Source organism: Cucurbita pepo, chromosome 18 (genome assembly GCF_057944985.1).
Source record: "Cucurbita pepo subsp. pepo isolate OVF chromosome 18, ASM5794498v1, whole genome shotgun sequence".
NCBI lineage: Eukaryota > Viridiplantae > Streptophyta > Magnoliopsida > Cucurbitales > Cucurbitaceae > Cucurbita > Cucurbita pepo.
Window position 1 is genome coordinate 467,375 of NC_141815.1, and position 23,344 is coordinate 490,718.

General features: G+C 39.3%; 4 protein-coding genes and 1 non-coding gene across 11 annotated transcripts; 1 reads left to right on the plus strand and 4 right to left on the minus strand.

Moving 5' to 3' along the window:
* Nucleotides 1-2,501: 2,501 nt before the first annotated feature.
* ZIP4 (Clathrin adaptor complexes medium subunit family protein) lies at nucleotides 2,502-6,572 on the plus strand. Of its 4 annotated transcripts, none has more exons than XM_023659922.2 (8): nucleotides 2,502-2,668; nucleotides 2,791-2,890; nucleotides 3,098-3,202; nucleotides 3,272-3,361; nucleotides 3,474-3,721; nucleotides 3,939-4,148; nucleotides 4,252-4,459; nucleotides 6,156-6,572. In XM_023659922.2, exons 1-8 carry the CDS (start codon nucleotides 2,634-2,636, stop codon nucleotides 6,399-6,401), a joined length of 1,242 nt encoding a protein of 413 aa, XP_023515690.2. In that variant the 5' UTR covers nucleotides 2,502-2,633; the 3' UTR covers nucleotides 6,402-6,572. The 4 variants fall into 4 exon arrangements, with proteins under 4 accessions (XP_023515690.2, XP_023515689.2, XP_086975703.1 ...); XM_023659921.2 differs by having other exon boundaries at nucleotides 2,503-2,668; nucleotides 3,092-3,202; XM_087119577.1 differs by lacking the exon at nucleotides 2,502-2,668 and having other exon boundaries at nucleotides 2,791-2,876; nucleotides 3,092-3,202.
* PPD1 (Photosystem II reaction center PsbP family protein) lies at nucleotides 6,432-9,251 on the minus strand. Its single transcript, XM_023659923.2, has 3 exons — nucleotides 9,014-9,251; nucleotides 7,988-8,407; nucleotides 6,432-6,774 (listed from the first exon to the last, which is right to left on the minus strand). The coding sequence occupies exons 1-3, from the start codon at nucleotides 9,164-9,166 to the stop codon at nucleotides 6,553-6,555; spliced, it is 795 nt and encodes a 264-aa protein (XP_023515691.2). The 5' UTR covers nucleotides 9,167-9,251; the 3' UTR covers nucleotides 6,432-6,552.
* An 83-nt stretch (nucleotides 9,252-9,334) lies between these two features.
* Nucleotides 9,335-9,406, minus strand: TRNAC-GCA (transfer RNA cysteine (anticodon GCA)). The gene has a single exon. It is a non-coding gene; the product is annotated as a tRNA-Cys (tRNA).
* A 2,518-nt stretch (nucleotides 9,407-11,924) lies between these two features.
* LOC111779786 (ribosome biogenesis protein BRX1 homolog 1) lies at nucleotides 11,925-17,771 on the minus strand. Of its 4 annotated transcripts, none has more exons than XM_087119580.1 (9): nucleotides 17,520-17,771; nucleotides 16,908-17,124; nucleotides 15,942-16,083; nucleotides 15,453-15,531; nucleotides 15,221-15,345; nucleotides 14,066-14,167; nucleotides 13,448-13,516; nucleotides 13,268-13,366; nucleotides 11,925-12,277 (listed from the first exon to the last, which is right to left on the minus strand). In XM_087119580.1, the coding sequence occupies exons 2-9, from the start codon at nucleotides 17,108-17,110 to the stop codon at nucleotides 12,146-12,148; spliced, it is 951 nt and encodes a 316-aa protein (XP_086975706.1). In that variant the 5' UTR covers nucleotides 17,111-17,124; nucleotides 17,520-17,771; the 3' UTR covers nucleotides 11,925-12,145. The 4 variants fall into 4 exon arrangements, with proteins under 4 accessions (XP_086975706.1, XP_086975705.1, XP_023515694.2 ...); XM_087119579.1 differs by having other exon boundaries at nucleotides 17,467-17,771; XM_023659926.2 differs by having other exon boundaries at nucleotides 16,908-17,135; nucleotides 17,520-17,770.
* Nucleotides 17,772-21,799: 4,028 nt separating this feature from the next.
* On the minus strand, nucleotides 21,800-22,444 carry SVB (plant/protein (Protein of unknown function, DUF538)). Its single transcript, XM_023661185.2, has one exon. The coding sequence runs from the start codon at nucleotides 22,420-22,422 to the stop codon at nucleotides 21,934-21,936; it is 489 nt and encodes a 162-aa protein (XP_023516953.1). The 5' UTR covers nucleotides 22,423-22,444; the 3' UTR covers nucleotides 21,800-21,933.
* Between the last annotated feature and the right edge of the window lie 900 nt (nucleotides 22,445-23,344).

Consider the following 23,344-nt stretch of genomic DNA (forward strand, 5'->3'; position numbering starts at 1 on the left):
CCTGCGCCGCTGTGTGACATGTGGCAGCAGCAGCGAAAGCCACGTCGGGCGGTAGTGTCGGGTAGAAGCGCGGGTCGCAGTCCGATTCGGGTCGTGGTTCGGGTCGCGGGCTGTGGAAGGCTACTGGGCCAAGACTAATTGTTGGGCCTCGGCTTACTGGGCTGGGCCGCAAGTGTTTGGTTTGCAGGCCGGCTCAATTGGACCGTGGGTCTAGTCTGGGTTGGTTCAACTGAACCGTAGCTTCTGGGCCGGTTTAAGGTTTGGGCCGGGCCGAAGGCAGAGGCCAAGGGAGGAACGAGCTGGCTCTCCCGGGTTCTGGGTTCGGGTTGACCTGGATCCGTGGATCTCGTCTTCCTTACCCGACTTCGGCCGATTTTTCGGCGAGCTTTCTCTCTCCTTCCCGCGGCGTTTCCGTTGTCGATTTCGGTCCTCTTCCTTTCCTTTTCCTCTTTGTTCGTCGTCCTTCTTTCCTTTCTGGGAGTTTTGCGGCCTAAAAGCTCCTAAAAGCCACAGATCTAAGAATCGATTAAGAAACCTAATTTTCCGACCTCGGTTACCGACGACGACGCTTACGAAATAACACAAAACGCACCCTGAGTTATTGTGCTTTCGTTAGGGATCCCTCTTATGGTGGTAACAGGTTGTTTGGTGTCGGTTTGAGGGTGGTTTGAGGGCTCGTCGTTGAAACTCGACACTCACCGACGTTTGTCCGAAATCTCTCTCTCTCTCTCGAAATTTTCTCTCTTTTCTCCCTTTGCAGGTGTTCTGAAGATGCTGGGCTGAGGGTGGGCATGCTGTGGCCATCGTTTCGCGTGGGTTCCGCGAAACTCGGCGGTCGCCGGGAAAACTCGCAGGTTTTCCAGCGACTGAGTTTTTTTTTTTTTTTCGTTTTCTCGTTTTCTCGTTTTCCTTTATTTATTTATTTATTATTATATATATATATATTTTTTTTTTCTTTCTTTCTTTCCCGGGTTGTTACATGTACAACTTCACCAAAGAGTGGAAGCAAACCTCCGAAGTAGCACGAGCGTATTTGGAGAAAGCTTCACGAAGAATGAAGAAGTGGGTAGACGAAGATCATTAGAGTTTCAGGCTGGTGACCAAGTTATGATCAAGCTAAGGCCAGAACAATTTAGATTCCATGGGAATAGGGACCAGCGACTAGTGCGAAAATATGAAGAACCAACCGAAGTCATTGAGAAAGTTGGAAGGACTTCATATCGTCTCCAATTACCTACATGGATAAGGATTCATCCCGTTATCAATGCAACCAAGTGACACGACCCCCAGTTACAATGAAGGACTCGAGTAAAAAGGAAGTAAAGGAGATTTTGGTTGAGCGAACCCGTCGTATTGGCAACCCAAAACGCAACTTACAAGAATTTTTAGTCAAGTGGAAAGGACTCCCAAAAGCAAAAATCAGCTGGAAACGTGCCGACTACCTGAAGACAGCCGCACTTCATATTGCAGAGTTCGAAGAAATGAGACGATTGACAGGGATGCCAACCAACTGGGGAAGGATGTCATGGTCATGCTTGTCCAAGGCGTGTTGTCCATGGTCGCATGCTCGTTACACGTCAAAACCCTTGCCTTGTACTACTTTATCGCTTTCTTTTACTGCTTTTATGTTATATTATTTCCTTCTTGTTTTTTTCTAAGAGTATGACGTTTCAGCGAAAATCATGGCTACACCTGGTAGACATGAAATGCCTCAAAATGTACTATAGAGGGATGCGACTAGTTGTTAAACTCTCCGTACCCGAAAAATTATATATTGTTTAAGCCGTTGTTGTTGCCTTTTTGGTTGCATGCTATATAACACCACTCTCAATCTCTCTCTCATTCTTGCTTTCAAACTCTTTTTCCAAAACCTCTCTGCTCCATTTTCTAAGATCTTCTTTTCAAATCGGGGTCTGAGGCTTGATTATACATTGTCCGACCGTAGGCAACGTAATCTGAAGTTGACTTGACTCACTCAGTGCTAAAAGTGAGTGTCGCACAATCGCCAAATCCGCTACCAAGAAAAGATGAGTGTGACACATAGCTCCTCAACATTCCCCGCCTCAACCAACTGATCAACTATCACTTAAAAAAGAAGTTAGTGAGCATAAAAATACTCAATAAATGGCCTAGTTGTAAACTCTAATTGCATCCATGACCAATGTTGGATTTATGCTCTAAGCCTAAGCCCACCGCTATTAAAGATTGTCCACTTTGACCCGTTAAGTATCGTCGTCAGCTATACGCGTTTTAAAACACCTCTACTATAAAGAGGGTCTAGCCCTAATCTGACCGGTGTCTTGCACCGTCTGGTGATTGATTCTAACACCCTTTGTAACAACCCAAGTCCACTGCTGGTAGATATTGAACCCGAAAATCCGAACTAACCCAACCCAAATTATAGAGGTTTGGTTAATTTTATGGAATCAAATAGGTTTAGTTCGAGTTTCGAGTTCATTAATTCGCTCTAACTTTTTTTAGTTTCAAAAAAAAAATTCAACCGAGTGGGATCAATGTACGGCCGGTGTGAAGAACCCCTTTCCTATGCTCATATCAATCGATCTTCGTCATTCGTCTCTCTGCGAACTCCGCGCTTAAGCCTCATTTCTCGCTTTCAGACGCCGATTTAAGAGATGTTGCAATGCATATTTCTGCTATCCGATTCAGGGTAAGAGTTAATCTCATTACCTATAAACAGTAATTCATCATCCGATATTCGGTCACAGTTTTGTCCCTGAATTGTTCGTTACAATTCAAATGTTGCTCCTCTTTTACTGTTGGATTTTGCAGAGAGATTATGCTGGAGAAACAGCTCACTGGCCATCGTGTCGACCGATCTATTTGTGCTTGGTTCTGGGAGCAATCTGTATCTCAAGGTGATTCCTTCAAGGTACCTTTAGAATCGCTAAATTTCCATTCAAAACTACTCTATTTGTGAATTGTAGGTTTTTCTTTTAGATTTTGGTATCTGGATCTTTGATTTGTAAGTATTTGTTCGGAGATAGGTTTTTCGTTTTATGATAATTCGATGTTGGATTGAATTTGATTCTTTGTTTTTTTTTTTTTTTTTTTTTCTCCCATTTATTTTTAGCTGCAGCCGGTGATTGCTTCTCCGACACATTATCTTTTCCAAGTTGTTCGTGAGGGAATCACTTTCTTGGCCTGCACCCAAGTTGAAATGCCACCTTTAATGGGGATTGAGGTAAATTTCTTCTCTAGAATGAGCAAGAAATTAGGTTGGATATTTGAGTTCTTAACTTTTGATCCTTAGTTCCTCTGCAGAGTGGCGGATGTTCTCACAGATTATCTTGGGGAGTTGAATGAAGATTTGGTAAAGGATAACTTTGTCATTGTATATGAGGTACGCCCGAACCAATTCACGTATAAACATGGCGGATTTTAATTCATTCTTAGATTGTTAATGTCATTTGGTTCAACAAAAAAAGTCATTGTTAGACATTTGGAATTTGTAGCTTCTGGATGAGATGATAGACAATGGCTTCCCCCTCACTACAGAACCTAATATCCTGAGAGAAATCATAGCTCCACCGAACCTTGTCAGCAAAGTTTTGAGTGTCGTGACTGGTAACAGTTCGAATGTGAGCGACACCATTCCAGGTGCAATCGCATCTCATGTTCCATGGAGAACAACAGATCCAAAATATGCTAAAAATGAAGTTAATGTTGATCTTGTGGAGGAGATGGACGCAATTCTAAACAGGTTCTAAAAGCTTTTCTCTAGTTTTCATTTTTATAATAAATATCGTTACGTATTCCATTCACCAATTATACGTCTACCATTAAATTAGTATTCGGTTTGGCTGCTGAAATCCTACACATTCCACTAATGCATCTCAATTGAAGTTGTAATGAATAACAAGCACATGAGAATAGTAGACATGTTATATTGAATCTTGCTGTTGAACTGTCTTGTTCAGGGATGGCCACCTGGTCAAGTGTGAAATTTATGGTGAAATTCAAGTAAATTCTCATCTATCTGGTCTTCCTGATTTGACACTCTCATTTACAAACCCTTCAGTTCTTGATGATGTGAGATTCCATCCCTGTGTTCGGTTTCGCCCATGGGAATCACATCAGATCCTATCATTTGTGCCTCCTGATGGGCAGTTTAAGCTCATGAGTTACAGGTATGTATAAATTGAACATGGATTCTGGAAAGTATCTACTTTTTCACCTTATTATATGTTAATTATTAGTATTCCTTCCTTACCAAATCTTAGTTTCATTCAGGATTAGAAAGTTGAAGAATACTCCTGTATATGTAAAGCCTCAGTTTACATCAGATGCTGGGACGTGCCGGGTCAGTGTGTTAGTAGGAATTCGACATGATCCTGGAAAGCCGATTGACTCAATCGATGTGCAGTTTCAGTTGCCCTCGTGCGTTTTATCAGCTGACCTTACTTCAAATTATGGAACAGTGAACATCCTATCTAATAAGGTAATAGTTTCATCATTTTGTTAAACTGAAAAAAGGAGTTATATTCCATCCATGCTTGCTAATCGACCAAAAGAGTTATGCTAAATGCCTTGTTAGGTTGTTTTCAGTTTCATTGCAGTGACTTTTTAAATTGGTATTTGGCAATTTTTGACTGGTAAAATATCTGGTGTTTATATGATGAATATGTAAGTTTCTTTCTTGGGATCTCCTTGTGAATTGTGAAATATGGTGTACTAGGATTGTTGAGCATTGTTGAGAGAGATCCCACGTTGGCTAATTAAGGAGATGATCATGAGTTTATAAGTAAGGAATACTATTTCTATTGGTACGAGGCATTTTGGGGAAACCAAAAGCAAAGCCATGAGAGCTTATGCTCAAAGTGGACAGTATCATACCATTGTGGAGGTTCGTGATTCCTAACATGGTATCAGAGCTATGCCATTAACTTAGCTATGTCAATAGAATCCTCAAATGTCGAACAAAGAAGTTGTGAACCTCGAAGGTATAGCCAAAAGTGACTCAAGTATCTAATAAAGGGTGTACTTTGTTTGAGGGTTCTAGAGAAGAAGTCGAGCCTCAATTATCGGGAGGCTGTTCGAGGGCTCCATAGACCTCAGGGGAGGCTCTATGGTGTACTTTGTTCAAGGGGGGGATTGTTGAGCATTGTAGAGAGGGAGTCCCTGGTTGGCTAATTAAGGAGATGATCATGAGTTTATAAGTAAGGAATACTATCTCTGTTGGTATGAGGTCTTCTGGGGAAACCAATAGCAAAGTCATGAAAGCTAATGCTCAAAGTGGACAATATCATACCATTGTGGAGGTTTGTGATTCCTAACATGGTATCAGAGCTATGCCCTTAACTTAGCTATGTCAATAGAATCATCAAATGTCGAACAAAGAAGTTGTGAGCCTCGAAGGTATAGTCAAAAGTGACTCAAGTGTCGAGCAAAGGGTGTATTTTGTTCGATGGCTCCAAAAAAAGGAGTCGAGCCTCACTTATGAGGAGGCTGTTCGAGGGTTTCATAGGCTTGAGGGGAGGCTCTACGGTATACTTTGTTCGAGGGGAGGATTGTTGATGATTGTAGGGAGGGAGTCCCACATTGGCTAATTAAGGAGATGATCATGAGTTTATAAGTAAGGAATTCTATTTCGGTTGGTATGAGGCCTTTTGGGGAAACCAAAGGTAAAGTTATGAGAGAGCTTATGCTCAAAGTGAACAATATCATACCATACCATTGTGGAGGTTCGTGATTCCTAATATGGTATTAGAGTTATGCCTTAACTTAGTCATGTCAATAGAATCCTCAAATGTCAAACAAAGAAGTTGTGAGACTTGAAGGTATAGTCAAAAATGACTCAAGTGTCGAACAAAGGGTGTACTTTGTTCGATAGCTCCAGAAAAGGAGTCGAGCCTCGATTAAGGGGAAGCTCTATGGTATACTTTGTTCGAGGGGAGGATTCTTGAGAAGGAATCTCACATTGACTAATTACGGAGATGATCATGGATTTATAAGCAAGCCATGAGAGCTTATACTCAAAGTGGACAATATTACTGTGGAGGTTCGTGATTCGTAACAATTTTCTGTAAGAGTAATTAGTATTGTACGTTCATTTGTTTAAGGAAACTATATTCTATTCTTCTTATTCTTATTCTCTCATGATATACTAAAAATTGAATACCGTTTTATTTCTACAGATGTGTTCTTGGACAATTGGAAAGATGCCAAAAGATAAAACCCCTTCAATGTCTGGAACATTAACACTCGAGACAGGATTACAACAGCTTCATATATTTCCAACATTTCAAGTACGTTTTAAGATCATGGGTTTAGTTCTCTCTGGCCTGCAAGTAGATAAACTCGACGTGAAGAACTTGCCGAATCATCCTTACAAAGGCTTTCGAGCTCTAACACGAGCTGGGAAGTTCGAAGTTCGGTCGTAAGCCATAACGGTACTCTACCCAATTGTGAAGTTGTGAGCACAATCTTTGGTTCAATGTTAAATTACTGTAAAATCCAGTAGTGATTTGATGATAGAAAGTACAATATTTCAGCTATTGTATCTGAAAACAAGCCCTCCTCTTGTGTTTCATTTCATGCATTCACTTTGTTGACTCTGAAAGAATCCATAACTTGACGCAGCTCATTTTCTTCTTCTACAAACACATTTTCTGGGGTTTGTAATCTCAGTTCATATAGCCGATTGTTTTCGACTCCGAGAACGGAGAGATATCTTCGGTCCCATTCCAGACGAACCACCCGATCCTGTGGCATTACTGCCAGTTCATTGTTGTTTGCATATGACTTTATGTTTACCTGATATGCAATTGAGGGTATTGTTTAATATTGATAATCATGAAAAAAAAAAAAAAAAAAAAAAAAATAGTAAACTAAGTACTTTAGAGATGTTTCATTATTTAATGTCAAAGAATGAACTATGAAATCTCAAAAGGTAGAAAACCTCCGAGTGTAACGGTTCAAGTCCACTACTAGCAAATATTGTTATTTTAGGGCTTTTTCTTTCACGCGTTTTTAAAACACGTCTACTAGGGAGTGGTTTTCATAACCTTATAAAGAAGGCTTTGTTTCTAACTGATGTGGGATCTCACAATCCACCGCCCTTCTTACGGCTTTCTCTTTCACGCGTTTTTAAAATGCTTCTACTAGGGAGAGGTTTTCATAACCTTAGAAAGAATGCTTTGTTTCTAACCGATGTGGGATCTCACAATTCACCTCCCTTTGGGGCCTAGCCTTCTCGCTAACACTTGTTCTTCTCTCTAATTGGTGTGGGATCTCACAATCCACCCCCCTTAGGGACCCAACATCCTTGTTGGCACACCTCCCAGTGTCCACCCCCTTCGAGGCTAAGCGTCCTCGCTCTGTCCTGATACTATTTGTAACAGCCCAAGTCCACCACTAGCAAATATTGTCCTCTTTCACGCGTTTTTAAAACGCGTCTGCAAGAGAGAGGTTTTCATAAAACAATGCTTCGTTTCTAACAGATATAGGATCTCACAATCCACCCCCCTCGAGGCCTAGCCTCCTCGCTGACATTCGTTCCTCTCTCCAATCGATGTTGGATCTCACAATCCACCCCCCTAAGGGCCCAGCATCCTTGCTGGCACACCTCCCGGTGTCCAACCCCTTTGGGGCTAAGCGTCCTCACTGTGTCCTAATCCTAGTTATAACAACCCAAGTCCACCGCTAGCAAATATTGTCCTCTTTGGGCTGTCCTCGAGCTTCCCCACAAGATTTTTAAAACGCGTCAAATAGGGAAAGGTTTCCACACTCTTATAAAAAAATATTTCGTTCCCCTCTCCAACTTATGTGGGATCTACAAGTCTTATCAAACAAATTTGAATTTGTATTGAATGAATCTCGATAGATCCTTGTTTCCACCTAGTTTCTAAATCTTAAATTATCTTCATGAACTTTCAAAATTTTGTGTAAACCACTTTCCAAAATGGATAGAATTGAAGCAGGAAAAGATGGACAATAATCATATGAAACTTCTCAATATTCACATTACCTCAACTTGGTAGTAAGTCCTGCCATCATCCGCCACTCTTGAAGAAGTAGAAAGAATGTTGGATTCCCTTCTAACCCCAAGCCTGGTAGACATGAACTCTGTCAAATACTGTTTCAGCACTTTCTTCCCCGCTTCTTCAGGAGGTCCCAAATCCTCAACGCTCTTATACCTAGAAGAAGACGGCGACGAGAACTCCACGGAAATATTCTCATCAAGAACAAACGGATCCCTAAAGAATATGTCAGCCCCCGCCCCTCGAACTTGAATCCAATTCTTAGGGTAATTGAACGAATAGCCATCAAATGTGTCGATGTATTCCAATAATCCAACAGATTGCTCAGCCAATGCCGAATTCGAGAAAATACAAGAGGACAAGATCAACGCCATCGCACTCCTCCTCGGAACTGCAAGGCCTTTAATCTGATTACACATTAGAAAGCGATAGCGATAAATGCAAGAAACAAGTTCCAGATTACAAGATCAACGCCATTGCACTCCTCTTTGGAACTGCAACGGCTTTAATCTGATTACATATCAGAAAGCGATAGTGATAAATGCAAGTAACAAGTTCCAGATTACAAGATTAACGCCATTGCACTCCTCTTCGGAACTGCAACGGCTTTAATCTGATTACATATCAGAAAGCGATAGTGATAAATGCAAGTAACAAGTTCCAGATTACAAGATTAACGCCATTGCACTCCTCCTCGGAACTGCAACGGCTTTAATCTGATTACATATTAGAAAGCGATAGCGATAAATGCAAGAAACAAGTTCCAGACTACAAGATCAACGCCATTGCGCTCCTTCTCGGAACTGCAACGGCTTTAATCTGATTACACATTATAAAGCGAAAGCGATAGCGATAAATGCAAGAAACAAGTTCCAGATTACAAGATTAACGCCATTGCACTCCTCCTCGGAACTGCAAGGGCTTTAATCTGGTTACATATTAGAAAGCGATGCCGATAAATGCAAGCAACAAGTTCCAGATTACAGTTTGTGTAGTGATTTTGGAAGAATTACCGGTTGAGATTCAGAGCTGAGTGAGAAGCGAGATTTGGGGGATGAATCGATCGGCGGCCATCGCGGAGACGAGGAAGCGGTTGGAATCCATTTCCGAGATGAAGAAGTGAGTGTGTGAATTGGAGGTAAGAAGGAATCGAGGATTACAGCCATTTTCGGGAATCTGTCTCTCTCGCTCTAAGAACGGAGGAGGAAACGAGAGAAAACAGAGGTTTTTCAGATTCATAAGATAAGATAAACGGATAAAAGAGACTAACTTAGATTTTCGAACATTAATGTGTTTAAAGTCTAATTAAAATTGTTTAATAAATTTAAAAAGAAAGGGCCCAACCGGGTTCGAACCGGTGACCTCTTGATCTGCAGTCAAATGCTCTACCACTGAGCTATAGACCCTTTTGATTATAACGTTGCTCCATTATTCTTCTTGTATCCAACTCCTACATCTATTGAAGAAATTTGTTCGACTAACTAAGAGAGGCGATACGGAATCTTTCAATATTGATTTGATCAAAATAATGGAGAAAGTCATACAAAAGATAACATTAGATTACGGTATGGTCATTATGAGTTCGTGGTCATGTCATTCGGTTTAACAGATATGATTGTTGTGTTCATGGCATTGATTATTTGGGTGTTTACGAAGTGACGCCTTTGTGATCGTACTCTTCGATGATACATTGATCTAACCCAAAACTAATAGAGAGCATGAAATAAGCCTTGTGTGAATGTTGACCGTCTCGAGAAAAAACTAGTTATAAGTTGAGTTCTTAAACAGAGAGTTTTAGCTACAATGAGTTTCCCTTCTTTGACACGACCTAGCAAATGTGGATGTTGTTACCAAATGGCCCCGTCCTCCTACCATTACCGTAGCACAACTCATATGAAATTTTTCTAAGATAACCTCACCGCTCACACAGTAGACTTAGAAAAGAAGTTCATTTGTGTGGACTGAGGTCGGTGAAGAAACTTTCAGGATTTGAAATGCATACTAGTTCGGCCCCAATACTCATGGTATCAGTCGGAGAAGGAAAATATGTTGTCTATAGCGATGCTTTCAAGGAACGGTTGGGATGAGTTCATGAAAGACAAAAAAGGTCATTGTCTATGCCTCCCAATAACGGAAGGACTATGAGCGAATTATCCCACCTATGACTTAGAGCTAGTAGTGGTAGTTTTCACACTACAAGTCTGTAGACACTATCTGTATGGAGAGAATGACACAAATTTTTACAGACCACAAGAGCTTAAAATACTTTTTCACCTAGAAAGGACGTAATATGAGACAACGAAGACGGCTAGAAGAGATGAAGAATTGCAATGTAGATATACAGTACGACACAGAGAAGACAAATGTGGCTGTTGATGTCCTAAGCAGAAAGACAATTCATTCGTCAACTATGATCACCAACAATAAGACAAGTTTTTGGCTTGGAAGGAGCACAGATAGCAACGATGGTCGGTGAAATTGTTGCACATATCACATTCGAGACGACTCTATGGCATTGAATTATAGATTGGGGCGTCTCAATCTTCCAAAGATTATAAGTCAACTTACGCTGGGACCTCCTGGGACGTACTGACAGTTTTTTTTCAATTTGCAGATGACGAACTTCTCTGTCAATGACGTTTATGTGTACCAGTAGATGATGAGCTGAGGAATGAGATACTAACGAAAACACATAATCCATTATTTTTCATGCATCCAATAGATACTAAGATGTACCAAGATCTCAAACAACACTTTTATTGGCACAACATGAAATATATAGCAGAGTTCATAAGCAAATGTATGATTTGTAATAGGTTAAGACACTGAAACAAAGAACGGTGGGGTTCCTGAAACCTCAAGGCATCTCATAATGAAAATGAAAGAACATAACAATGAATTTCATCCTAGGTCCACTAAGAACTTTGAAAGGCTATAGGGTGATATGGGTGATCATCTACGGATTTACTAAGTCTACACATTCCCTGTTAGGCACGAATAAGATTGTCAAACTACATGGAAAGCCAATGTGTCGAATTGGAACCCACTCTTCACAAGTTTCAAGTACCCGGTTGGGTTTTAGTCTGCTATTCACGGACAAATAGACAAATTGAACATCTAAACCAAACACTGGTAGGATTTTTGTGTCTACGTTTTGGATTTATTAGGTAATTGGGACACCAAATTGCAATTCGCGTACCACAATAGTTTCCAAGAAACTATTGGCATGGAATTATTCGAAGACCTTGTATGAAAAACGGTGCAAGTTCCTAGTATATTGGGATGAAGTAGGTGAATACAAATTGTTAGGACTAGAGTTTGTGCAAGTAACTAAAGAGGTCGTGTAGAAGATCATGACCAGAATCCATACAGTCTAGAGTAACTAGAAAATTTATTGTAATGGCCCAGATACACCGCTAGCAGATATTGTCCTCTTTAGGCTTTCCCTTTCGGGCTTCCCCTAAGGCTTTAAAATGCGTCTGCTAGGGGAAGGTTTCCACACCCTTATAAATGATGGTTTGTTCTCCTCCCCAACCAATGTGAGACATTACAATCCACCCTCCTTCGGGGCCCAGCGTCCTCGCTGGCACTCTTTCCTTCCTTCAATCGATGTGGGACCGCCCCCAAATCCACCCCCTTTGGGGCCCAGTGTCCTTACTACCACACCGCCTCGTGTCTACCCCTTCAGGGAATAGCGAGAAGGCTGGCACATCGTCCTGTGTCTGACTCTAATACCATTTGTAATGGCCCAGATCCACCGCTAGCAAATATTGTCCTCTTTGAGCTTTCCCTTTCGGGCTTCCCCTCAAGACTTTAAAACGCATTTGCTAGGGAAAGATTTCCACACCCTTATAAATGGTGGTTTATTCTCCTCCCCAACCAACGTGGGACATCACATCACATTTATCCACTAGAGATATAGCATTCGTCAAGAACTACTCCACTCATTGTAACATATCTTATAAAATCATATCTATAAAGCATTCAAACATTGAACATACAGAAACAGAATTCCAGGTTTAAATAAATAACAAGGCCAAAATTTGCACTATAGATAACAGTACATTATAGAACAAATACCCATTTCATTGGAGGGGTAAGGAACTTTAATTTTGAGTCTAGACGAAATGAAGTCCATCCAAAGACTATTCCTTCCACATATCAGCAAACTCGTCCGGTTCCAATGGATTTGATAACTCGTGCATCTTCCTCCTCGTTTTCGCTTTAACTTTCTTCGAGTATTTTCCAGCCTTCTGCTTCTTCTCCAACGCTCGAATCTACAGAGAGACGTCAAAAACATGAGCAAGTCTATGTCTAATTGTTAAAGCTCAAATTATAGAACTTGGTTCCATCTGTTCGTAGATCAGATAAGCTGCTTGTTAGGAATTACAGACCTCCACAATGATATGATATTGTCCACTTTGAGCATAAGCTCTCATCGTTTTACTTTTAATTTCTCCAAAAGGTCTCATACCAATTGAGATGTATTCCTTACTTATAAATCCATGATCATTCCCTAAATTAGCCAATGTGTGACTCCCTCTCAACAATCCTCCCCTCGAACAAAATACACTATAGAGCATCCCCTAAAGCCTATGGAGCCCTGGAACAGCTTCCCCTTGATCGAGACTCGACTCCTTCTCTGGAGTCTCGAACAAAATACACCCTTTGTTCGACACTTGAGTCACTTTTGACCACACCTTCGAGTCTCACAACCTCTTTGTTCGACATTTGAGTATTCTATGTTAGGAAACACGGACCTCCACAATGGTATTGATATTGTCCACTTTGGTATTGAGTATAAGCTCTCATGGTTTTGCTTTTGGTTTCTCCAAAAGACCTCATATCAATGGAGATGTATTCCTTACTTATAAACTCATGATCATTCCCTAATTAGCAAACGTGGGACTCCCTCTCAACGATGCTCCCAACTCCCACTACTAGTGTTCTCTAAAGAATGCAAGGGATTATTGCAATTCCAGGTATTCAACCATGAATAGAAAAAACATTACTAAAAGCATAATGGTAAATTAGATGAGCAGATCATTTCTCAAAGAGCCTTGAATTGAAAAAGATAACGAATAATTGGCCTTTGAAATGACATTCTTTTTCTGTAATGCCTATACTTCAGTTCTCTTGTACAAAATGAACTTAGAGAAACCATAAAAGCATAGCAGCTAATGCCTCCTCAGAAAGCCCTCAGATATATTGTAAAGGCATAGTGAAGAAGTGTAATCCCAAATCATCAAAAAGTTGAGTCGTCTAACCTGGTTTGGCGATACGTAGAGCAGATTCTCGTATAGGGTTGGACCTCCAAAACTGCCACCAAATATCTTGATTGGATTCAAACAGAATCGTGGGCCGACCTGTAAAATATAAATTTTTTTAAGTTAACCGAAAATTGTGAATACTCATTTATAGACTAAGGGGAGAGGAAGTTTAATAACCTCAATGAGAGTCATTTTATCTAGTCCTCCACGAGCTACTTTATCTGATTCATTATGTGGAACAGCTATCTGATCACACCAAACAAAGAAGACAAAGCCATATCATTAAGTAATGGTTCTTTGGGGATGACACGCCCACGCAACCCCCGAGCGAGAACTTATACCAACAATTATATGAAAATGGACTAAGAAATCTGATAGGTACTATAAATTGAACTAAAAATTAATAAAGTTTTGTTGACATATGGACGAGAGAAACCTGGGCTCTCCCAAAAAATTATTCGCCAAAATTTGCTTAATCTCAAGCCCCTCCAATCTAATGTATCCTGGTAGACACTACTTGACAAAAAACGCACATTGTCCCTCAGGTCCCCATACTTTGCACTCAAGCTACACCTTTTAAATAGGCACCCGAACTTCGAAAACTTTCTTGTTTTGAGACCAAAAAAGAAAAGAAAGCAGACGATCCAGCAATGGATAAAGTTCTTGCTCACATTTAACAGAAAGGACAGGATCAAGTACATGATTTGCATGAAATGTGGAAGTTGTGTATTTGGATGCAACCAACGATTGAGAGAATTAAATTCAGTAACAGGTAAAAATATAAATAAACCATACCTGGTAATTTCGGAACCATATGTGGTCATCTACAATGGAGAAAACAAATACATGATCATGGTATGGCTTCGAATGTCGATGTTCCTTCGGAGTTCCAAAAATCTGGGGGGAAAAACATTTTAAGCTAAAATTATGACAAATTAAGATGAGACTACATAGGATTTGTAAACAAGAACGCCATTATTTGGAGAAGCAACTACAATCCACAATTATTTTTCACAACATAGTAAACAGGCAGCAAATCAAACTAATATGACCACCTAAATCAGGAAATAAATAAAGGCAGCATAATAAGGGAATGACAGTATTGGGAACCAGCATAAAAATATGAAATCGGGCACAAGTATTGACTAATCCATATTCTTATCTCATAGTATATTTCACATGAAAGATGAGCATTTACATTTTTTCTTTTTTTTCTTTTTTTTTTTTTTTTTTTTTCTTTGCATAAAAACCATCATAAAGAAGAATGAAAGAATATAATTGAACTATAGTCGTGCAAACATTATTTTATTATTTTCAGACAGGTCCTGACACGCTTCGGGCATGTGTTTGACATGTTAAAAACATGTCTAAAATAAATATATTTTTTCTAATTTTGGACATGGCTCTGAAAAATATTTAACATACGAATAAGGTAAAAGAAAAAGATATCTTCTTATAAATTGAATCCTTATACATCGATCAATTCTAAAGTATTAGGATGACATATTCTTCTCAAGTTATACCCACTAGATCCCTTGATATCATTAAGAATTTAAATATCATTAATGACTTAACTTTGTATGTTTTGAGTAAGTATACTTTGTTTTTAAATTAAATTTACATGTTTTATTAGTAAAGAACTATTAATATGTCAATATATACATATACATTTTATATAAATATATATATATATGTCCAACTTTTTTAAAATTGATGTAACATTGTACCCATGTTTGTGTTTGCTAAGGTGCAAAGTGTAAATATCCATTTAGAGTTTATAGCCTTTGCTCGTTACTTACAAATTGGAGAAGTTTCTTATAATCCACCTTTTCATGTTTCAAGTTTTTTACTCCTTTTCCCATTTCATACAACAATGAAATACGTTTTCTTTTTCAAAAAAATGAAAATAGTTCAAAATTGAATTACTTGAAAAAACTTTTCCATTGATACCTGAACAATTATTTCCTTCAGAAGTTTCCAGTGGGCATCTTTATCAAAATTTGATGAGAATGTCAAAATCGGACGGGAACCTTTCAGATGGTTCCCTGTAAGCTTCAGTTCTTCCATTGTATGCACTGAAAAAAAACAATGGAAAAGTAAGCAAACTGTATTTAATTAAGAAATCCAATACAACTTCTGCCATGAAATCGAGTAATAAGATTTGATTGCACATTAAAATTACCGGCATTAACTAAAAACTTCACAGATGGTCCACTAGGGCACTTTGCCATCCATAAATAGAGATCTTTATGTTTTCTACACTGGAAGTATAGACAAAAAGATCAATAAGTAAATTCATGTAAATGCTATATAGCATGTAAAATGTTAGAAATAATAACAACAGAAAGAAACAGAACTGAAAAATCTTGCAATAAGCTTTGGAAATAAAACGATTAATTCGACTTTGCAGGATCAAAATCCAAGGGACAAAAAGACATTTACAAATCAAGAACGCAAAAATTAATTCAAAGTTATTGTTACAGAACGAGTGGAAAAACTTGATGAAAAGGCAGCAAGGATGATAATAGAACGAAAAGAAATGGAAATTTAGTGCATCCTTACAACACAACAGAAGCAAAAAATTTATCATTCTAGCTTGTATCAAACAAATTCCCGATTATGAATTGAATTCCATGTTTGATATGACAAGGTGCAAAGAAAAAGTTCTAACCTCAAAAAATAGGCTGGAAGAACAACCCTTGAGCTCAACCAGCTCATTCAGTGTTGCACCCTTGGTGGACCTTGACTCCACCTTGTTATCCTTCTTACAATGTGGCAAAAGTGATACCATATTCAACATCAAATGCCGATACCTAATCAATCACAAAGGTTTAATAAAATCGCCACGACTCTCAAGGAAGACAAACTTTTTAATGATGAGTGAAATGTTGCATCACTAACTAACTGACCCTGTATATACCTCTTAAAAGATTTTACAAAAAGCTACACCAACGTATTTCAACTAAAATGATGTAACAACAGAAAGGTGTAGAGAGTGAACACCAAAAGGAAAGATCAAAAACACAATTCTTGAATGAGGTATTTAACTCCCGGGATGAATCGAAAAAAAAATATTTATTGGTTCTACCTCCTATTTTTTAAGAAGAGAATGAATCGTTTTATCGAAGGATCAGAAAAAAGAAAGGGTCCGGACGTCCCACGGGAATGATTTGGAAGATCCAAAACAAAAGTAGTGGTATTTGCTAGCAAGAACATAATGGAGGCAGTCAATCAATATCAACTATTTCTTTCTAATCACATAGCCCATGTACAGCTATGACAGCATTCATCAAAATCGTTCTTGGTTTTCCTCTTAAACCTACTCTACATTGCATTTGAACCGTGTTCTTCTTGCAGGGAAATCGATAATCGACTTAAAGAGCACTAGAACAGTATAACACAAAGTACAATTACAATAAACGCTTCTTACTTTCTTTAACTTCACCAATCATATTACTAAACTAACAAGTGAATTAAAGATTACATTAATGGATTACACCTTGTACCAGAAGAGAAAATGAAATAAGAATTTTTGTATCATATAAAAATCTGGAAACTATCAGCAGCCCAATTGATTCAAGTGTTCATGTTCCATATGTAAGTATGCAAGTCAAATTGACCTGTCTATATTTCATACCTGAAATTGATTCGGCGGGAACAAGTGACAAGAACTTTCTCTTTATTTCGAAAAACAGCATGATCAGAATCAGATTCACTCTTTGTTATGACTTCCTTGTCTTTCCAACCCGTGAGCGTCCGCTTGGATCTCTCAGGGGCAACATCATCCTTCTTAACCGGTACTGCCGGCAAAGTCTCGCTATGCTTCCTCTTCTTCACCATTGAGAATGTCACCCCTTCAGAGATACTACACTTAAAATCAAGTAATGGAGGTTAACAAAAAAAAAAAAAAAAATAGTGATTGAAATCTTCTTCTTAAAGCCTGTTCTTTCTTTCTTTTCTCCTTTTCTTTTTTCTTTTTTTTTTTTTTTTTTTTTTGGCTTTTTTATTTATTGATTCAGATGAAGAATAATACGTCTTGTTGTTCCTTTAATTTAGTTATTCAATCTGTCCTTTCTCTACTCTGTAATGCATACGTTCTTAGTTCAACATTGGTTGAAGAAGAAATCAACAACGAAACCAAACAAGTCAACATAAACCAACGAAACAAAGTAAAGAATCAAACAAAAAATCAACACCTAAGTATCTGAAAATCGAGCGGCAGCGCGCGTAAGGGTCGGCACGAACTCACCGACGCCGAGGGTTAGTGGCTGAACCACTGTTTCTGACTGCTCGGAGAGGCGAGAGAGTATGAGAGGGAGGGAGCAACGGCGAGTTCGACGGAATACTGAGACTGCAACAGTTGAGAGTGCAGCGTGCGGCGGCAACCGCTGAGACGACGTCGGACAGGAGCGGCGTGAGGCGACCGTGGGGGCGGGGTGCAGTGGCTGGTAATGGGAGGGTGGTGTGGCGGGGACGTGAAATAGGGTTTAGAATAATAGAAATTTCGGATGGTTAAAAGAATAAAAGGCTAAATGTATAAAAATATTATAATTTTTATAATTTTCATTAATAAAATCTTAAAAAAAAATAAAAGTATTATTTAAAAATATATATATGGTTGAATTTTAAAAAATAGAGTCTCAAAATTATATATATATATATATATATAGCCCAAAGAGGACAATATCGGCTAGCCGTGGACGTGGATATGGGACGTTACAAATGGTATCAGAGTCAGACACTGGACGATGTGTCAGCCTTCTCGCTGTTCCCCGAAGGGGGGTAGACACGAGGCAGTATGCCAATAAGGACGCTGGCCCCAAAAGGGGTGGATTTGGGGGCAGTCCCACAACGATTGGAAGGAAGGAAAGAGTGCCAGCGAGGACGCTGGCCCCGAAGGGGGTGGATTGTGATGTCCCACATTGGTTGGGGAGGAGAACAAACCACCATTTATAAGGGTGTGGAAACCTTCTCCTAGCAGACGCGTTTTAAAGCCTTGAGAGGAAGCCCGAAAGAAAAAGCCCAAAGAAGACAATATCTGCTAGCGGTGGATCTGGGCCGTTACAAATGGGACAATGAATATAATTCTGTTCGGGGTGGGCGGGGAATCCCCTCCCTGTTTGGGGTGGGTTCGGCTCCAACTCAACTTTGATGGCTTAGGTAACTCTATTTAAGATCTCTTACAACATTCCACCAAGGAGCCGATTTTGACATAATTGGAAGAATTTAAGGTCACTAAGGTAGCTATTTAGCCAATATTCCGCAGCAACATGTACTTCGAGTATGTCAATCCATGTATATTATGATATCATGTTTACGTTACGCCTACGAGACACTGATAAGACATGTACGATAATAATGAAAGATATGTCATGTACATGTAAGTATGTCTCGTTAGGATAGTAATATCATGATTCGATAATACAGGATCTTATGCATATGATATGTCGTAGGGGTGTACATGATCTCGGTTGGGTTGAGGGATTTTTTTTTTATCCAACCCAAAAGTTAAGGTTGGTTGGATTGGTAACCCAACCCAACCCGAAACTTTTCATAACCCAACTCAATGCAACCCAACCCAACCCTCTATTTTCGAGTTGGGTTCGGAGTGGGTCCGGGTTGGGTTGTCAAATTTTTTTTTAAGTTTTATTTATCCACAATTTATAATTACTCGAATTAAAAGTTCACAAACAAACACAAATCAATCTATAATTATTGACAAAAAAAAAAAAACAAACAAATTAAATAAAATTGTAACATATTAACATAGTTCAACATTGTCACAAAACGAAAAACAATAAACCATGAATTTTTTTTTTATACAACCCAAAAGTTAGGGTTGGTTGGATTGGTAACGCAACCCAACCCGAAACTTTTTACAACCCAACCCTCTATTTTCGAGTTGTTGTCAAATTTTTTTTAAGTTTTATTTATCCACAATTTATAATTATTCGAATTAAAAGTTCACAAACAAACACAAATCCATCTATAATTATTGACAAAAAAAAAAAAAAAAACAGATTCAATAAAATTGTAACATATTAACATAGTTCAATATTGTCATAAAACGAAAAAACAATAAACCATATAAAAAAAACAAATTCAATAAAATTGTAACATATTAACATAGTTCAACATTGTCATAAAACCAAAAACAATAATCCATATATTTAAATGTGAATAGTTTCGAACACGGGCGGGCGTTAGTGTCCTTAAACTAGCCTATATATCACTCTGACAAACCCATTAATACAAAAGAATTCTTAATATATTTTATTTATTTCTATTTGGCTCGGGTCAACCCGAAAGTTTGTCCACGAATTCGAAACCGAACCGATTCAGTTTGGGTTCAGAAAAATGAACCAAACCCTACCCGAAATGCTAATCCAACCCAACTCAACTCTTATAGTTCGGGTTGGGTTGGTCCGGGTTGTCGGGTTGAATGTACACCCCTAGTATGTCGCGAGCCTAGGATACTTCTCCAATATGTTTTGTATAAACATATACACCATTATATGATACGAGTTCCTTTCTTTCCATTGGTTTACGACAACGTGAGCATGTGTTAGCCTGTAGTCAGGCTTATAGACTTCGTATATGAACTCGCCTAGTGGATTCATGCGAACGTGTGTGAACCATGCATAGAGAAGTACTATGCATCCAACCCTACCTAGAAAAGAAAGTAAGCTCACAGAATTCTTCACAAAAAGTTAGGTCCCATCATGAACCATGATTGCGTGTGATTACGTTTTCCCCGACCCTAAAAGTTAGGTCTCATCTTGTCTTTCCCATTATCAAAGTGGTTGTTTGGTTTTATGAAAGATGGTAGAGATGTGACGGATTTGAATATCTAGAAGGCACTTCATTCCGAACATGATATCTGGGAAGACCACATGAAACAATATTATGAAGTTTGGACCGTTATTGTCAGCTTCACGATTTTTTAAAACATGTTTGCTAAAGAGAGGTTTCCACACTCTTATAATGAATGTTTTCGTTCCTTTCTCCAACCAATATGAGATCTCACAATCCACCCTCCTTGGAGGTCCAATGTCCTCGCTGGCACACCGCCCAGTATCTACTCAAATATTTGTAACCGCCTAAGTTCACCGTTAGCAGATATTGTCCGTTTTGGCCCGTTATGTATCGTCGTCAGCCTCATAATTTTAAAACATGTCTACTAAGGAGAGGCTTTCACGCCTTTATAAGGAATGTTTCATTCCCCTCTTCAACGGGTGTAGGATCTCACAATCCAGCCCCTTCGGGACCCAAATATTGTCCATTTTTTTCTGTTATGCATCGCCATCAACCTCATAATTTTAAAACACGTTCACTAAAGAGAGATTTCCACACCCTTACAAGAAATGTTTCGTTCCCCTCTCCAACCGATGTGAGATCTCACAATCCACCCACCTTGTGGTCTAACGTCCTCGCTAACACACCCTCGTACTTTAATACCATTTGTAACAGCCCAAGTCGATATTGTTCATTTTGACCCATTACATATCGTCATCAACCTCACGATTTTAAAACGCATCTACATTAAGGAGAAGATAACCTCCCCCCAATTAGAAACAATTTTCAGTGAAAACCCATTATGGGGGAGACGAAAGCCAATATGGAGACACGGTAGAGAGCTGTTAAGGATATTTAATAATAAATTATAGTTTACCATATATATCATATTTGATATTTTATTACAAGACAAACATCTAGATATTTAGATATCTTTCCATTTATTGTTATTTTCATATCCTTTAATTTATTTGATTATAAATAAGATAACTTTCACATCATTTACATATGGTGGATTAAGCAAACATTCTCGTGGTATCATAGTCATACCCTAAACTTAATCATGTCAATAGAATCCTCAAATATCGAACAAAGAATTGTGAGCCTCGAAGGTGTAGTCAAAAGTGACTAAAGTGTTGAATAAAGGGTGTACTTTGTTCGATGGCTCCAGAGAAATGAGTCGAGCCTCAATTAAGGGGAGGCTATTCGAGAGCTCCATAAGCCTCAAGGGAGACTTATAGTGTACTTTGTTCGAGGGCTCCAGAGAAGTGAGTCGAACCTCAATTAAGGGGAGGCTATTCGAGAGCTCCATAAGCTTCAGGAGAGGCTATTCAAGAGCTCCATAAGCCTCAGGAGAGGCTATTCGAGAGCTCCATCTGAGGCTTAAAGTGTACTTTGTTCGAGGGGAGGATTGTTGAGGATGATTGGGAGTAAGTCCCACATGGGTTAATTTAGCGGAAGATCACGAGTTTATAAGTGAGGAATACTATCTCGATTAGTATGGGACCTTTTGGGGAAACCCAAAGCAAAGCCATGAAAGCTTAAAGCTCAAAATGGACAATATCATACCCTTGTGAAGAGTCGTGATTCCTACTCCTCCCAAGACTAACGAACAAAGTACATCATTCTAGAGCTCTCGAACTACCTCCCCGCAAGGCTCGACCCCTCTCGAGCCTTCTCCCAACCCCTCAAAAACCCATATAACATCAAAAAAACAGAGAGATCAAGGCACCATTTAATACAAACATGAATGCAATGATCCCAAATCCAGACAGTATCAGACAGCAAACCAAATTCTCAAGCTACAACACATAATTTATTAGCTATAAAACATTCATTTCATTATATAAAACCACAAGACATACAGATCAGACCTCCTTGACTCCGACAGCGCCCACACCATGTTCCTTTTCACTCACCTGCTTCAACGGCTCTTCAACCTGAAACGCCGACACCGGAAAAGTCCTAAACAATCCCGCCGGAGTCTGAAACGTGATCTTTCCGGTGGGTGGATCATCCACATAGATATCACTCAAACTCACCCAAATCAGAAGCTCCTTCGTCTTAACTCCGGTGAGTTTCTTGATCTTGTTCTTCTCCACAACCGCCGTGACCTCCGTCGCATACGACACCAGCTTCCCGATCTTCTCGAACTTGTGGGTCGTGTTCTTCCTCTGCTTCAGCCACACATACCCTGTTTCTCTCACGATCCCACATTCTTCAATGTCCTTCAATGGCAGAAGCCCATTTGGGAGACCGATTTCCTTCAGCAATTCCTTGGATTTCTCTTGGCAAATCTCGTCTCCTTTGTAGACTTCGGCTCCTTTGGCTTTGATTTCCTCCGTCGCCACAGACATTTTCGTTTTCTTTTCCCTTAATTTTCAACTGGGATTCTTATAGTCCCTTGCTTTCTCTTTTGCCCTTCGTTTTTCTTATAATTACGAAAATGCCATTGGCGGAATTCACATGAGTAGGTGTGGAATGGACCCCACATGGAGGCATGGGGTGGTTGATCAGCTAAAGCCACCTCTTCATAGAAATTTGAAAAAGAATTATCTTTTTCTTTTTAAAGAAATTATTTATTTAGAAGAACGTAGAAACCTCTCGTTAATAGATGTGTTTTAAAATCGTAAAGCTGACGGTAATACGTAACGGGTCAAAGCAGATAATATTTACTAGTGTTGACTTTAGGCTGTTATAGATGGTATCAGACACAGACACTGAATATGGGTGGATTGTGAGATCCCACCTCGGTGGGAGAAGAGGACGAAATATTCCTTCTAAGGGTGTGCAAATCTCTCATTAGTAGGCGCGGTTTAAAGTCATGAAGCTCACGACGATATGTAACGGACCAAAGCAGACAATATCTACTAGTGTTGACCTTAGGTTGTTACAGATGGTATCAAAGTCAGACACTGAACAAGGGTGGATTGTGAGATCTCACCTCGGTTGGAGAGGAGGACGCAACATTTCTTCTAAGGGTGTGCAGGCGCGTTTTAAAGTCATGAAGCTCACGACGATATGTAACGGACCAAAGCAGACAATATCTACTAGTGTTGACCTTAGGTTGTTACAGATGGTATCAAAGTCAGACACTGAACAAGGGTGGATTGTGAGATCCCACCTCGGTTGGAGAGGAGGACGAAACATTCCTTATGAGGGCGTGCAAATCTCTCATTAGTAAACGTGTTTTAAAGCCACGAGGCTGACGATGATAATGTAACGGACCAAAGCAGACAATATCTACTAGTGTTGACCTTAGGCTATTACAGATGATAT